The 16,977-nt window shown below is 35.3% G+C and overlaps 1 protein-coding gene across 3 annotated transcripts; it reads left to right on the top strand.

Annotated features, from left to right (window-relative positions):
• Positions 1-3,667: 3,667 nt before the first annotated feature.
• LOC117123814 (branched-chain-amino-acid aminotransferase-like protein 2) lies at positions 3,668-16,313 on the top strand. Of its 3 annotated transcripts, none has more exons than XM_033269837.1 (3): positions 3,668-3,940; positions 12,532-12,604; positions 13,296-16,313. In XM_033269837.1, exons 2-3 carry the CDS (start codon positions 12,562-12,564, stop codon positions 14,189-14,191), a joined length of 939 nt encoding a protein of 312 aa, XP_033125728.1. In that variant the 5' UTR covers positions 3,668-3,940; positions 12,532-12,561; the 3' UTR covers positions 14,192-16,313. The 3 variants fall into 3 exon arrangements, with proteins under 3 accessions (XP_033125728.1, XP_033125729.1, XP_033125730.1); XM_033269838.1 differs by lacking the exon at positions 3,668-3,940 and adding an exon at positions 9,130-9,326; XM_033269839.1 differs by lacking the exon at positions 3,668-3,940 and adding an exon at positions 10,341-10,492.
• Positions 16,314-16,977: the final 664 nt, after the last annotated feature.

The following is a 16,977-nucleotide window of genomic DNA, read 5'->3' on the forward strand; positions in this document are numbered from 1 at the left end:
AAAAAAAAAACAACTTTGGAAGTGACATTTAGGAACTAAGTAATTTTTTACCAATATAAACATTTCAATTATGAATATAAAAAATGGTTGATGAAATATTATCACAAATTCAATACAGTTTTTCATACATCGAATCATCATTCACAGCACAGTAGAAAAGGGGGAAACAGTTGTAAAACATCTTGGACGTTATGAACTTAAGGCCTATGTGTAGCTAAAGAAACACAGCCACAGTGTAAAAATTCAAAAACTTTTTTCTGAGATATCCTCACAGTTTAATCCCAAATCAAATAGTGAATAAGTCAGAAGTGAATTTAATAGGTCTATGATTAGCACTGTGGGGTGTAAGTGCTAGGAAATACTTAAGTTTCAGAGACCTTATATTATACCTCCCTGGTGGGGTCAGCTGTAATATATAACAACAAAAACCCTTCCATTTCTGTATTTGGCAAGGTCTTTTTCTTATTTTGGTTTAGGTCTAGTACTAAGTCAACCTAATCCTGCCCCAATGGGGAAAGAGAGGCCCCGAACCCCAGGAAAAGATCACCGAAAGTCTTGGTTTATGTTTTAGTTAGGCCCACTTGCAATTACAGACCCAGGCCACACAGACATTTAATCCGGCACCGGTTGCATCGACCACCAACACAAGGTCAAGAAATTGAAATTTGTTAGAAGTAAATATATATATATAAACGATAAAAAAAGACACCTTATAAACAAGTTTATGATTTATATTTGTGTTGATCGGAGCTGCTTTCATTTGACAATTTCAGCCATAAGACACGCCACTGACTGGTCCGGTCCTTATATTATTCATCTCGGACAGTCATTTTTTTAAGTCTCAGTTGGTGGATTTATTTCATAGATTCCGTCTGTTTGCAAAATTAAATATTCTTTTAAATAGGTCACAGTTATAATGGCAATATCTCATTCTGGTATGTTATTCATAATAAAGGTAACGATCGTAACTAAATATGAAAACTTGATTGTTATTATTAATATTGTGTAGGCTAATCTTCATATGACAAAGTCTCAAAACATTTCAAATGCAAAAAATATATCAATCGAGTGTATAATTAATGGAAAGAGGTGCAGACATAAAAAAAAAAACAAAAAAAAAAAACAAGGTCAGAGGTGGACCACAACCATACAGGTCGACCACAACCATACAGGTCGATTATGATGCACCTTTACACAGATTTAATTCAAAGATTAGTGAGAGTTTTACATCGATGTGGATGCAAATTAATATCTGCCAATTTCTGTGTCAATATCATTATATTAAACTCCAGTGACCTTATTCTGGATTATCCAATTCCTTTGCAAACTTGATTGAATCACAAAGAATAGGCCCTAATCCACGTCTGCGATTAAAATACCAATTCATAGAATTCACTTTGTATATATGTTGGTACTGTATTGTTACTTGCAAATTGTTACAGGAAATTTAGACATTTGCCTATTGGAATATTCAGTAGCGGATTTAGGAATTCAAAAAAGGGGAGACAGAGAAGGTTTCTTGACAGAGGAGAGTCTGGCTTTCCCCTCCCTCAATCCGCCACTAATATTATCGCGTTTATTTTCTAGAATTCTGTGAAAGCTGTATGTATACCTTGGTCAGGTTAAGTAAATATATATGTGGTGGAGCTGCTGGTGGTGGACAAAAGGGTAGTTATGATGGTGTTAATAGTTAATACTATAGAAAACTTACAGTTGACTGACTGAGACGATGAAATAATAAATATCTATACTGAATTCATCACAATGTGTCATTTTCATTGGCTGTGCACTACAGTAGGTGCAATCTTACGGATCCATATATTGTACCCCTCTCCAACTGATAAAAAAAAAACCCAGCATACCAGCATAACCAGAGATGCCAAATTGTTCTTAGTTAATTTTATACGGATCATTTTGGTATATGCTAAAGAAACTCCTGTACCTGTCGTTAAATACTGACTGGTACCCTTGTGTATAAAAGTGTTTGTAGGCCTATCTATTTTGAAAATTAACATAATTTGATCCTTTTTAATAAGCAATTCAATTTTAATTGCATATCGTTTAATTAGTATTTCCAGATTTCACCTTGACATTATTAGTATTAAAAAAAAATCACAGTTACCATTATTTTTAAAGCTTTGAAAATTAGTACAGTAGAACCCCTCCTTCAGGACATCCCTATTAAGGGGACACTTTACGTGAAACGAGGAGAAATATCTGTTATCTATAACCAGCCCCTATTAAGGGTACACCACCATTAGGAGGACGGGGACACTTTCCTGAGTGTTCCAAATGGTAAATACATTATTGTATCACTAATTTTCTGTTTCATTGTATCACTACAACTACAATGGATTCAAAATAATATTTAATTTAAATCTATATTTTGACAACTTTTGAGTGATAAAATGATCTTTTCCTTGACCCTTTAAAATAGATATTAGTATATAGGCCCACTGTGTGTGTTACTTTGTATTATCAGGGAACAGTGAAATTTCACTGTTTCCTGGTATTATAATCATAGGATTTTTTCTGCATACTCAAAAAGATTTGACTCTTAATTATTTTTTTTTCTTGTGTAGGCCTACTTTCATAGGTTTCAAAAACATACCATAACCTTCACCCTGATTTCTAAGTCTTTACCGTACTCTATTCATTCTGAATAAAATAAAACTTCAAAGAATATATATATGACTACGTGCCAAAACCCCTATTAGGGGACTTTTTGGTTAGTGTCCCTTTAATAGGGGTACCGCTATTCACGGGCCACCCCTATTAAGGAGACACTTTTGGCACGTTTTGGTCCCGTGGGTGTCCCCTTAACACGGGATCTATTGCATAACACTTTGAATATTAATATTAAAAGTGGCGGATCTAGGAATTTGAAATAAAGGGGCCCAGAGAGGGACTCTTACAGATGGAGAGTCTATACCACGTCTCAGCCGACTGGGGCTGAGGGAAGAAAATATATGAACGTGTCATCCACTAGATAGCCAGAAATTGTAGGCCTACTTTCAGACTTACAATTTCAATATACATTTTTTTTGTTCTCCACATTTTTTTTGATTTTTAAATTTTGGGTGGGCGAGGGGCGCCGGCTGCCCCGTTATGGGTCTACGTTCACCGACAAAAACACTCACATATGTGAAATGAAACTATTATAATGTACATTACAAAATTTCGAGGGCCCTAGACCGAGAATCATTTTAAAAGACAAAGAGGGAGGGGAGTAGACTATTGCACCTGACGACTCTGCAATTACTGTCCGTATAACACACCTAATCATTGCAACCTTTCGTTATCAATCATAATAATAGGTTAGGCCTAATAGTAATTATCATAAAACTAAAATGTATTATAATAATTACAACATAATCATATATTGCATGTTCCACATATGGCGACATTACTGGATTGTCGACCCTTCCCAGTGTATGACAGGGAAAGGGGCAACATTGATGATGCTCATCATTCAAGTTATCATCATAAGACAGTATATGGCCATCTTCAAATCTTTTTAGACTGACTGATCAATAAGTATCATCTTGACGTCACTGCGTACGTGGCCGCGTTGACTCATATACCACGCGCAGCACGTGATTTTATTCTAAGTTGTGTCCCGTAAACCACACCGGAAAGCCACCCGGATATCAGGAACAAAATGATAATGTTGCATACAGTTTATGCGAATATATTGTGATTCTATGAAACGGCTTTAGTGAAGTCTAATACTGTTTCCGATTCGCCGCCGCTGGAATATCATCGGCGCACATCACAGAAAGTACAGAGGCACAGTCATCGCGCAAATTGCGATATTTGGGGAACTACCCTCAATACAACAACAACTGACGGGTACCGCAGCCCGTTGATCATACAAGAATACTTGGAGACATCGTATTCTCAACCTTGGGCATGGATAATAACATTGTTTAGAAGAAAGGTAGGCCTGTTTACAACTTCTGTTCTGTTCTTTTTAGGTGAATATGGTGGCATTTGCAGTGTGTTATCGTTCCATTCTTTAAGCCCAGTGAGTACACTTATCATTTGATTCGGGCAAAAAGCTCATCTCACCAGATGGGAGTTGCGTGTCGTGGGTCTTATTATATTCTTCTAGTTCTATATCTCATATTTATTTACTTCCATTATCCAGTATTAGTACTGTAATAAGTCTGAATGACCCCATCATATCTTCAGGAATCATTTGTATGCGAATTTTGAATTTGTAAAAATATACAAAAATAAATGTAAACAAAATATAAATAGGCCTAGGCCTACTTATACTAGGCCTAGAGACACGGGGTCTATTATTGTATTACTATTAATAAGGCCAAGTTGATGATTATTTAAAATTGTTGATATTTCAATGGATGAAATGCAATACCGTACCATAGAGAGAGCCTGAGGTGTCACCAGAAAGGCCTGTGTATTGACTTGGGAGTTTTTGATAAGTGGTATGAGTAGGCCTTCATAACCCAGCGTGTTATTGTTTGATATGAAGAGTGTATGAATGGATGAATAAACATAGTTGTTAAATTTCATTGTTTATGATTGAACGTCGCGGCATGGTACGTTAGGCCGTAGAGCAAAGAGACAGTTTCTTTGCTCTATGGTTATGCCTACAGTCAGCTATTTCACAAGCTATTATTTTGATGTTAATAAAACTATAGATCTAGCTAGGATTGTAAGTAGGCCTAGGACATCATAGCGACATAGTCCATGTTGTTTATATGAATTAAGATGGCGGTACCATGTTATATTGAATGCATGCAATGAAGATTAAATTCCTTTATAAACTGTTATTGATAGTACTATCTACCGGTAGTTATATGCTGGTATTGTAGTGGAATTGAATGGTAAATGAAAGACTTCAAAGAGAATGATATTATGAATGTAAAATAAATATAAACAATTGAATTTTAATAGCAATCATATGGATATAGAATACGGTATAAAAAAGAAAAAGTAAAGTAAATGATAAGGATAAAAAAGCAAGTAACAAAATATCTACACTGAGCAAAAAAAAAAAAATTGATTATGATATCATAGAATTAATGAGCTGAATCATTTGAATAATTGATGACATGTGACCACCTGGCCTACTACTATGTAGTGATGACGATGATGACATAATTCATGTCGAAAAATATTGAATCCCAACACGATGGCATGCATTTCGATACTTGGAGTAGGCCCTGTATTATATTATCTTATGTAGTAATAATATCAATAGAAATATTACGGTAGTACAAATGATAAAATGATGATAATAATCAAATGGTAACAATGTACTGTAATAAGTTAGTAATAATGGTAATAAAATAATAGTAATAATAATATTGTATAATAATAATGTAATACTATTTATATGACTATAAAATAATGACTAAAAACATATATTGTATATAACAGTAGTACAAATGATAAAATGATGATAATAATCAAATGGTAACAATGTACTGTAATAAGTTAGTAATAATGGTAATAAAATAATAGTAATAATATTGTATAATAATAATAATGTAATACTATGTATATAACTATAAAATAATGACTAAAAACATATACTGTATAGTTTCAAGTTGATGACTTGCTTGTAAACTGATTACTGTGAAATATACACTATTTATAGCATAGGCCAACTTCTGGTATTTTAGCTTTTGAGTCATCTGACAACATTATTACTTTACATCATGGGGTTGTGATGATGAAATCACTATTTGTGAAAGAGAAAGAAGTGACTCTCAAGTGTGTAAGCAACATACAGCCAGGCCAATCAATGAAGTAGAGCTAATGATGTTCACATTTTAATACATAGAATCAAAATATAGTCCTATTATTATTATTATTATTATTATTATTATTATTATTATTATTATTATTGTTAATAATAATAATAATAATAATAATAATAATATTTATCATATTTTAAGTAGTAAAATTAGGCCTATAGTAGTAGCAATAATCTAGTAGCAGATAGTAGCAGTAACAACAGAAATAGTAAGTAGTATATTAGTAAATATGTGTATTGTATATTTTATTGACTATTACTATATTAGTATGATTATTATAGATTATAATAATTATTAGTAGTATTATTTTACCCTGAACAAAATGGCATTGGCTGCCTCTTCCTGTATTGTGGTGAACATGTTGTTTTAGGTATTGATTTCTATTGACTGTCATTACTGGGAGGATACCATATTGCTCTAGCTGCTTAATATGTTTACCACCATACACATTGTCAACCATTATGTGTAATAGTACTCATATTCGATACTATGCTTATCCTATCATAAAAAAAACCATGCATAATACAGTGGTTTCACGTGTTATTTTAAATTAGGGAAATGAATAGAACACTTAATAAATTAATGTGTATGGTACTATATCTAAATCAAGACTAGATAAATGCCAGTGAAAACAAAATCGAGAAAAAACTCCTAATGAAAATTGAAATAACAGTTCGAATTACTCATTTAATTTATGGTTATTCAGATACGTTTTCGACTTAATCTACCCTGTTTCTGCAAGTAAAAGGTACTTTATATAGTTGTAGGCCTATGCAAATGAACGATAGGCCTATTATCTTCCACTATTTGGTGATGAGGAACATAACTCGTTCTAAATTTTAGGCCTAGTTGAAAATAATGATTTTAAAAAAAAAACAAGTTTAAATATTGATGTTTTTAGACTTCCATGGTGGTAGGCTATGGGTTGTATTTGCTTTTGTTAATCCTTAATCCTTATAATAATTTATTTCGGAAAAACGCTTTTAAAACAGCGGCACCCATTATAATGGTGCATCCAAAGTAACAAAATGAAATGTACAAAGAAAGTCGCAAAACCAAACAAAGGAATATACAATAAAAAAGCATGAAGTAAAAAGTCTAACCAAACCATTAAGGCACTCATCACAATGATGGTGCTTCAAGATTAACAGAATAAAATACATAGTGAGATGCAAATCAATAAAAAGGAAGTACTGTACACACACACACACACACAAAAAAAAAGGTTTACACGTCACTGAAGCTTTGGTTTTGGTAAGCTTTTATGTTACAGTAGGTACGATTTGTATGGGCTAAATATAGAATGGATGAATGAATAAACTGACGATAAGTGTTGCAACTTGCGTTCCTTATTACGAATGTGAATTTTTATACGAATTATATTGTTCTCAGGTTGACCCTTAGGCTGTATGACCTAACTTCAGTTAATCTCGTCTATTGATATGAATATCAATTGTAATGTCACAGTTCAAGGACCTAATACATGAACCAGACCATCAATTTGTATCCATTCTGCAATAAAATGTGGTAACGGAAAATGTTATGCCAATAAGGTTCAATTAAAAGTAACGAAACAACTCAACATTTGAAAACAAGAGCGTAACTCGACGTGAAAATATGATATTTCTGAAAGAATTTCATTATAAATACCCACAATGATAATAGCACGTTATGTAGGCCCATCTCTCTGCATAAATGTTTCTATTAGTCTTCAAAAAAGTGTTCTCCGAAACGACGTGATGTGTACTTTAGAACATCATCATTCATGATTTCATTTGCAGACTCGGATATAATTTAACCTTTTGGTTCGAAAGGCTTGCTGGGTACAACAAACTTCATAACCATAAGATTTTTTGAGCAATAACATCCAGCAAATCTATAGAAAAATGTCAATGTAGCTTCGTAAATCAATAATAATTTACTTGGGCCTATGCCTATTAATGTGCAGTTTACAATATTAAGTTCCACAATCTCATTCTAAATGATAAGACATGGCAGTGAGTTATTGTTTTATCGTGAAAGAATGCACCCAGAATTCTCATAAGCCTACTTCATAAGTTGGGTACTGGCTCTGCTCATAAGAAACATTCAATCTTTGTGTCGTTATAAATGAGCAATTTGCAAACTCTTACCCTCGCTGAACCGAATAACGACGAATAATGACGACCGCGAATAAGTCCAGGTCCGTGGCCTACTGTTTGTTGTAACTGGAAGACCGTAAACAATAATTAAAAATAGTTTAAATTTAATTACACAGGTAAAACCGAATACTCAGGTTTTCCTAAGTTACGTATTTTTCCTACAAACTAATGGTATTTGTAGGCATAATGCGTATGTTTATTGGCGTGGAAATGGGGTGTTTTTAAGATCTAATTTTCAGTTGAAACCTAACTTTGGCATAAAAAATGTATGAAGTACCGGAAAAGCAACGCAAGCGTATTGGATTTCGATTGTTGTCTATTAACTCAAAACAAACAGTTAGGCCTAGGCCTTTAATATAACATTACGCAATGCTATTTATCCGGCCATGCAATAATGACGAACAAGCATAAAAGTGACGCGTGGCTTGAGTTTATAATCCATAGTTCATTTTGATATTGGACATTGGACCTTTGTTTGATGGTAATGTATATCGATTCGGGTGTAGATTGCTCTGTCCACGTATCATAAGTATAAGCAGTCATTTCGATGTTAGGCTTACGTACATATGATAGACCAAACAAAATTAATTATATCGCTCATAACTGTAACATAAGTTAGGCCTACGAATGATGGAGAAAACAACTCAAAATAAAAAGATCGACAAAATAAACTTTCAATTGCTCATTAAAAAGAATCACATAAGTTAGGCTATCAACTCTAGCAACCACAGATAACAAATCTCGTTCTTTTAATACTGTTTGAAATATAGGCCTACAAGTAAGAAACCCAATTTTTGTTTTAAGAAAAAAGTTTTATTAGATTTACGTGGTAAGAGGCCCATTCATTGTACATGCTCGTTCGAGGGGTTGGGCCGGTGCGTGACGCACCTCCGAATCGGAAAGGGTCCACATTTTAAGACAGACGAAATTTAACACACCATTTGTTATTTTCCATAGTATATATATTCAAAATGAATCTTAAATATTTAAATTTTAACCATATATCTGTCATTATGCAGCCAGTATAATTCCAAAATATTGTTGTGTATGACCTCGCCGCTAGGTGACCCATGCTCCAGCCTATTTAGTCCACTTCGCACATCCGCCCCAACCATATGGTAATCCAGATACGGCCCATCTTATGAATAAAATACAGGTACCCATCCGTCACGTGTGGCAATTGGTTGATCAGTGATAATGCACTTCATTGACATGGGTCTTTTATTAGGGTGGATGGCTACACGTGCTAGGACATGACATCGAGTAGGCCTACCTATTGCAATTGTCATTCTTGTATATTGAAGCAATGTAGGCCTACAGTACTGTACAACATTGTGGTTAAAACATTAACTTGTAGGCCTCAATAGAAAACGAAAGGAATGGTGAGCAAAATAAGGTAAGGGCATTGAAACTGGGTGGGTATGTATTGATCGTAATCATTTTTGACATACAAATTACCATATAGGAACAAATGCAGTTAATATAATAAAATGATCCATACTCATCAAAGATTAAGTTTCGACAAGCAATACGTCACAGGGTTCGAATCCCACCGAGGGAATTTTTTAGACAACGGATTAGAAACTGCTTGGTTGAGAAGTTTCATGATAGCCTAACATCATTTGTTTCTTTATTTTAGCACTGTTTCTATGTCTATTACGGTCCACTAAAATTCATTAGTTACCGTACTAAGCTAACCAAAGCTGGTCCCATTTGGTAGTGTAACAGTAGAACATCCGCCTCGGTAATTAGTCATCTACATTAGTTTGAACCCTTGCAAGTGAGTCATTTCGTTCCTAGGCCTATTGGAGTCAATGTATTTTAAACTGATGTATCATAATAACGACAGTTTCCTAAGTTCAATGCAATAGAGCAAATAATGCCCTGAAGAACTAAACGGTTATTATAAAATTAATTCAGCTTCACACTAGTAAATAATATAATATGCCTACAATAAGATAAATTTGCCGATCACAGGAAAAGACCAACAAGTGAACAATCTAGGCACCCCTTATGAAAAATAAATAAAATATTTTCATTTCAAGAATTGCGCATAATGGTCAAAAATTTACACACCGATAATTATGACAGCGAGCTGCAAACATTATTCTTCATTAAAATATTAGGCTATATAATTATGTTAATATAGGCACTAACTAATGCATTGAAGAAAGGTAGGACTACATTCTAATACTGTTCTATCAAAATTAATTCCTCAATATTTACAGGCCCTTATCTTATGAATGAATTATCAAATATCACTGGTAGGCTGATCTCTCAGTTCAAAGAATAATTAAAGAGATAGCTATATATCTGATTCTTCAGTTTGTTACGGTACATCATTACGCATATTTTTGTTCTACCATCAAATTAATTCCAAAGTCCACCTAATATTCAAAAGGCAAAAACTGACAACTATGTGATACGGTATTGATTTTGCTTAGGCTATACTCTCCATATTAAACATGTAGCCTAACAGCGACCTGCAGATTTGCAACAGAATTTTATTTTCCATGGCAATTCCCGGAACGGATTTTGTGGACATCGTACCGTCTTTGGGTGGTTAGTTTCCTTTTTATATATTGTTTGTCATCGTCACTTTTAATACTTCAGTACTTCTTTATGTAGGCCTACAGGATTTAGTTTCCTGTTCACATTGGCACTCTCCATGGTATCTATAGCCTTATTGTTTTCAAAATCACAAAACAGTTAGATCTACTATGAAATAACACATAACTCGTACGAAAATTTAGAGGCGGACTTACTTATATTGCTTCTAAGCATTGAAATTAAAATTTAGTATGATGTTGACATTTCTGGCCTGTCCACCCTGTCCACAGTGGCTCGTGTGCACTATAAAGAACCCAGCACATCCTTCGGGACGAGTAGGGGGATACCCCGGTGTACTGGAACAGACAGCCCCTGTAGTGGACGACGAGAGTTGCTGGTACCGGGTTACCGGGTAGCACAAACACGAAGGGACCCTTGGGGCGAAGAAAGTCATTGATCGAGTTCCTAGTCCACATATCAAGCGCCCTGAGCATCTTACATTAGATGGATATGTGCGATATATAAAACTACACTATTATTATTAAATAAGTAATAATTTAATGATATGGCACGTCCGCCAATCGATGCGAGATTAGTGTCCATTTTGTAACTAAACTCTAATTTCTATAAAATTGTTACGCTGTCATTGCATGTTTTTACTGCAATCGTCACACGGCGTAGCTGTCGGATCCCCGAGACGTAATTTATCTCGGTTTCCATACAATCGCTACACCCTATCGGCGACAGTTGCCGACAGGTGTCGGGAAGGTTGAACCTGATTCAACTTTGCCGATTTTGTTGCAGACGAATCGGGGTGCCTTCTCGGTTGTGTCGGGGCAGCTATGCTGTGTAGCGACTGCTGTAGCGATTGTATGGAAACCTAGCTATAGGAAGGCTCTCCGATTCGAACGACCAATCAGTGTTGCCGAAGGCTGTCGGCGATGCATCATCGGCGATAGTGTAGCGGTTTTTTTGGAAACTGGCTTGTTTATGCTGACAGCCAATAAATGCATATACCAGTACAGTATTCCGATTTGAACGTACTTGTTTTGTGTGCGAGAATCTGAAATTACACCGTAAGGCTTATGTTTTATATGGCTGATGTATATGTTATTGGCAATGTCAACATCATTATTACAGTAGATTCGTCGGTTAACTAACGTATATGCTCGAGATAGACATCCGATGATAGCTTTCATTTCGAGTCAGGCTTTTTGTAATGGACGAGCAGGTTATACTGTTTGACACCGAGTAACATGCATTACCGTTAAGCCGGATTTTATGCCGATAATCAGAACTAACGAACGATAACAAATTGTATTTACAATAATATAGCGCTAGATCTTATTAATATTTGCTTAATCTGGTGCTTGGAGAAAAGAGCGTTCGGAACAATAAGCAATTGGAGTTATAATATATATTAGTTTTCAGTGTTTCACAATCGTTGTATGAATTAATTTTTAACTGTTTTATTTTGTTCAGCAAATATTTGGTGTTATAGGCCATTTTAAAGGGGTTAGCGTCCCTATCGTATTTAGTAGCTGATACGCCATTGTACCATCGCATTAAGCCGGTCCACTTGGCGAATTTATTCGTTCGAATCGAAAGCGTCGGTTCATGCGCACGCGCGTTTACATTCCTATCGGAGTTTTTGCGAAGTGAAAAAATGTGCAACCAATCAGAGCTCAGAAGGCGAACCGACGCTTTGATTCGCGCGAATAAATTCGCCTAGTGGAAATCCAGCTTTATGGTGGTTCCCGTCGCCGCTAACTTGTATGACGCTACATTTGGTACATCCTTATTAAGTGAGCCCGTTACTATGCACACAACACTGATCACCACATAAGAGGTTTTTTTTTCTTCTTTTTAACAAAATCATCAACAGTTTATGTCCGGCTATGTTAATCCGACTTAATTCATCATCCGTTCATTGCCTCGTCGCGTCATGGTCATCGTCATTGTGTTCAGTTCCGTCGATGAATACGCACAGTATTCTATAACAAAAACATTAACACCAATTAACTTAGGATATTCTTATTTCTTTATTACAGGATAAAGCAGTTTAGATATAACCGGATTGCATGACAGAGAAGCTTATAAATCAACCAGGTCCTAATTTTAAAGGTATGCGTATAGTACAGGATTTATTATTTTTTTTAAAATAATACTCTATTTCAAACTTTAGTAGGGGTTTACCTCATGACAGATTATGTGTAAGGTGTGTTGGTTGCAGCTATTGGAGTGTTTTCCTGTTGTCGATCTTGATATCGAGATACTTGGTGTGTAGTGCTAACCCTTACCCTTATCAAGCGTCTGATGCTCAATCTCTGAGTTCGATGAATATATCCATGGAGATATATAGTAAACTATCAAAGTCGTTATTAACTGCAGTGTTTCATTTAGCAAATAAGGTGTTTCTTAAGTAACACTCCATCAAGGTCCTTCGACTTCAATAAACGTGTGTCGTAAAATTTTACAACTTCTGAAGTATAATTCTGTGGATGCTTAATTACTCATAATTAAAAGTAAATAAAAACGAGCTTGAAGGGATCATCCAGCAATATTTGCATCAATGTTTAACGGCCCTGACAGATCGTTATTTGCTGGAAATAGGCATTATAAAGCACGTCTAAACACAGGATTTCTACATAGGCCTATAATTGAATTGTTTCAGTTCGTGTCTCATTGAAAGTTTTTGTTTGATTATTTTATTATGAGTAATTCAATGTTTTAATAATTGAATCTTGGTGGTTTTTTGTTTTTTATTATTATTTTATCAGACATTAAAATTTGATTTTTTTTTTTCGTGTTCCAGACTGTACCAACATGGCTTCTGTTAATGGGCATGCTGAGCCATATATGAATGGACATGCTAATGGTGTCGCCGAAGAAAAAACTCGGGTTATACTATGGACGGTGCCGCGTTCTATTTCCACTGCATTCGAACGTTGTATGGGCGGCCTAGATAATGTTGAACTTATACACGAGCCGTACGTAACAGCGTATTATTTCGGTCCAGAGAAACGTTACCATCACGCGCCATTTATGCCTACGGATGAGGGTTACTCCTATAGTGACGTCAAGAAAAAACTAGAAGCAGACTTCGAAGACCGAGATGTAGTCTTTTGTAAAGATATGGCCTACGCATTGGACGACAAATTTGAAATGTTACCGAAGGGGTATAAGCACACTTTCTTGATACGAGACCCAGTTAAAGCGCACGCGTCCATGCATAAACTTTGTACTAAGCCGTGGCTGCTGAATTACAGCCTAATAGATTTAGTAATGCCACAGGGATACGCATTCAAACAACTCTGGGATCTGTACGAACATGTTACAGAGGTGTTGAAGGAGGACACTGTGGTAATCGATGCGGACGATCTCCTCTGCTATCCAGAGCAAGTTATACGTCGCTACTGCACAGCAACCGGCTTACAATTCAACAACGGAATGCTGGAATGGAAATCAAACGTAGACATAACACAGAACTGGTCTAGTAGTCTAAAGCTGTTAAACTATGTAGGTGTGTACGAAAGCGCAATGAAAAGTAACTCTTTCTTCAAACACACACCGTGTGCCAAACGTAAAAAAGATACCGACGTATCATCCCTTCCAGAGGACGTACAAAAGGCTATTGAAATATCTCAACCGTTCTATGATAAATTATACAGAGTACGAATAATTCCAGAGGATTTAGAGACAGAAGTATAAGATGGATGCCGTATTAGATCATTTACAACTCCCCACATTTTAATTATAATATATTTATCTTAACACTTAGCCTATAGGCATAGTTGTATAATGTAGTTTAAGTTAAGATGGATCAGTGATTCATTGATTAAAGTGGATATCTTCCCTGTTCCCATTGTATCGCTTATGAAGGCACAGCTACGAATTCGAATATGTTCGAATGCACCATGACACGCTTATGACGACATAATTCATTTGTCTCCCGTATGACCCGATAATATTCTATTGTTTTTAAAACAATTACAGTTGTACTTTTTGGGTTTGTAAAACTGGTAAGTCTTCTCAGTGTTATTTAAAAATCAACCAAACCCCAGACTAAATATCACCATTTCGAATAAAATAAAAATTTAAAAAACAAAATAATCGAGGAAATGAGTCAATTAATCTCATTATATAGGCCTGTATGGTTTGATTCCAAATTAAAGCAACTCAGACACGTTGACAAAAAAGAACAAAAAAAAAAAACCGCAGACAACGCTAATAGTAGCGTTGTTTTACGCTTTTGTCTATGGGTCTAACATTGGCTCAAGTGACACAATCCTACACACAACTCACAAACTTCAGCAATTAATGATCGAAGAAATGTTTGATTCTCAGTGTGGATGTATGTATGTGGATGTATATAATATCAATAGTCGCACAGGGAATGCTAAATATGAATTATCGTAAAACTCCTTAAAATCGAACAATATTATCGATGTAAAAAGTGTAATGATGAATTCTGGTGTACGAACAACTTTGCAAAATTAAACAATGACAGTAAACGATCAAATTCATCGTCAGTTTCTCATGCAGAATTTCGTATATAAAACCAAACGGGCGTAGGCCTACTCGTAAAGTAATATATACATACCACCGCGCAATATTGAACAATTTGGCAACTCCTTGTATATCTGCAATTTAAATTAGTTGTAGCCTAGTATTTATTAAAGGTAAAACTCTACCTATGAATGCACAATTTGAAATCTGCTAATACCGAAAGGAAATCAATGCAATCAAAAGAAGTTACAATTTAGTTGTACAATCATTTTACGAAAGTTATTTATATAAGGCAAATATTATGGGCATTCAAAATAATATTTTAAATAAACAATAACAAATAGTGGAGCAGTAGCCCACAGTGAAGTATTACCACAAATGTGTTTTAGAGAACTGTGGGCCTATATACAAGGACGTCTAATGTACACACAATGCAAGTAAAAACAAGACCGATTTACGAAAAAAATTGGCAAAGCATTTGCTTGATACTAGTTCTGTAAATATATTAACAGTATATAGATTGCTACCTTGTTTCATAAGTGTTCTTCAAAATAGTTGTTAATTGTAGTTTATAAGGAATGAGAGAAACCCGCTAGGGGATGTTGCTTATTAGCGGGATCTAAGGGTGTAACAAGCTTGGGTGCTGGTGTGGGATTACTTTTTTCAGAGAGTAAAACGGGATGGGCGGGGGTTATTTCCCCTATGGGAAACCGAGCTGGCGTGAGGCTAGGGATGAATATACTTAACAGTAAAACCAAAGGGAAGATACATGATTCTTTATTTCATGATTCATTTGTTCAAATAATTATTTTATACTATTTTAAGGTGTATTTAGCTTGTATGATGATGGTCAGACATGATTTTTGCAATACAGTTTCAGTAGGATCAGTTACTGAGTCTTATTAAGCAATTAGAAAGATCGGGAATGCGAGATTATTCAAGAAGATTAAATTATTTGTTATTCAGTATAAAACATTAGGTATTATAAAAGCTATTTAACTCTAGATGATTTGCATATAATTACGTTAAGTAGACTTTTGTAAACTGTTCAGCAATACTTATTTATCATATTTTTTAATCAATGTAATCAGTCTAATTTTATGATATGAACAAGAAATAATATATTTTTTTTGCCTTTGATGGAGAATGAAGAGATTTAGTGTGGACACGGGGCCGTTATGTCGTTCTATAGAGGACCTTCTTTACAGAGGGCCGATACCTAATACACTCTCTCTTGGAGGGCTGTTAAATGCGATAATTCGATGTTTGCTTGCTCAGTGAAATCGATGAAAGTAAATCATATGAATTAAATGATAGCCACGAACTGTGTGAATCTAATTTATTTTTGTCAGTTGATTCAGGTATAACAACAATATTACCGGTAATAATCATAATAATAATGTTCCAATAAGCGCCACACCACCAAACATTAGTTTGTGCAGTGAGTGGCCGGCTAGATGTGTTGGCGTCTCGTATCATCGTGATTTCTCGTGGATTGAGAAGTTGCTAACTTCAGTCAGATATAGGCCTAAGCAAAAATGGTACGGTATCAACTTAGTTCTCGAATAAGCCGCACTGAAGTCTCCAAAATGTTATAAGCGCCGTGGCGATTACTGAATATTAGGGAGCTTTCGATTGAACGACGACTGTAGGACGTAGAACGTAATGACGTCACTAAAAGTCATCTGCGCATGCGAGAACGTTAAGGTCACCTCGTCAAGTAGATTCTGGAACGCAATTTGGAGAACGTAGGACACCAGTGTAGGACGGTCAAGCATGACTAATTCCGTTCTGGCGTCGCCGCACAAATAAATTGCAGCGCCTGGTGGTACGCGAATTTCAACTTTGCCCTTCTTCCTAAATGCAATACTTTTGTTGCATTGCCAAAATATTAATTAAAAATGTACAGTGTATCATGGTTAATCAATAGGCACTTTACGCAACAGGACGGTAAGACGGGTGGACGGTGGTTCTGTGCTCATCAGAGC

Source organism: Anneissia japonica, unplaced genomic scaffold (genome assembly GCF_011630105.1).
Source record: "Anneissia japonica isolate Jap-2015-1 unplaced genomic scaffold, ASM1163010v1 scaffold288191_len216021_cov166, whole genome shotgun sequence".
Lineage (NCBI taxonomy): Eukaryota > Metazoa > Echinodermata > Crinoidea > Comatulida > Comatulidae > Anneissia > Anneissia japonica.

Bases quoted from the DNA above. Each gene is read 5' to 3' on its own strand.
- LOC117123814 (XM_033269837.1), top strand. From the start codon at position 12,562: ATGACAGAGAAGCTTATAAATCAACCAGGTCCTAATTTTAAAG. The intron at 12,605-13,295 runs GTATGCGTATAG...TTCGTGTTCCAG, and splicing joins ACCAGGTCCTAATTTTAAAG to ACTGTACCAACATGGCTTCT.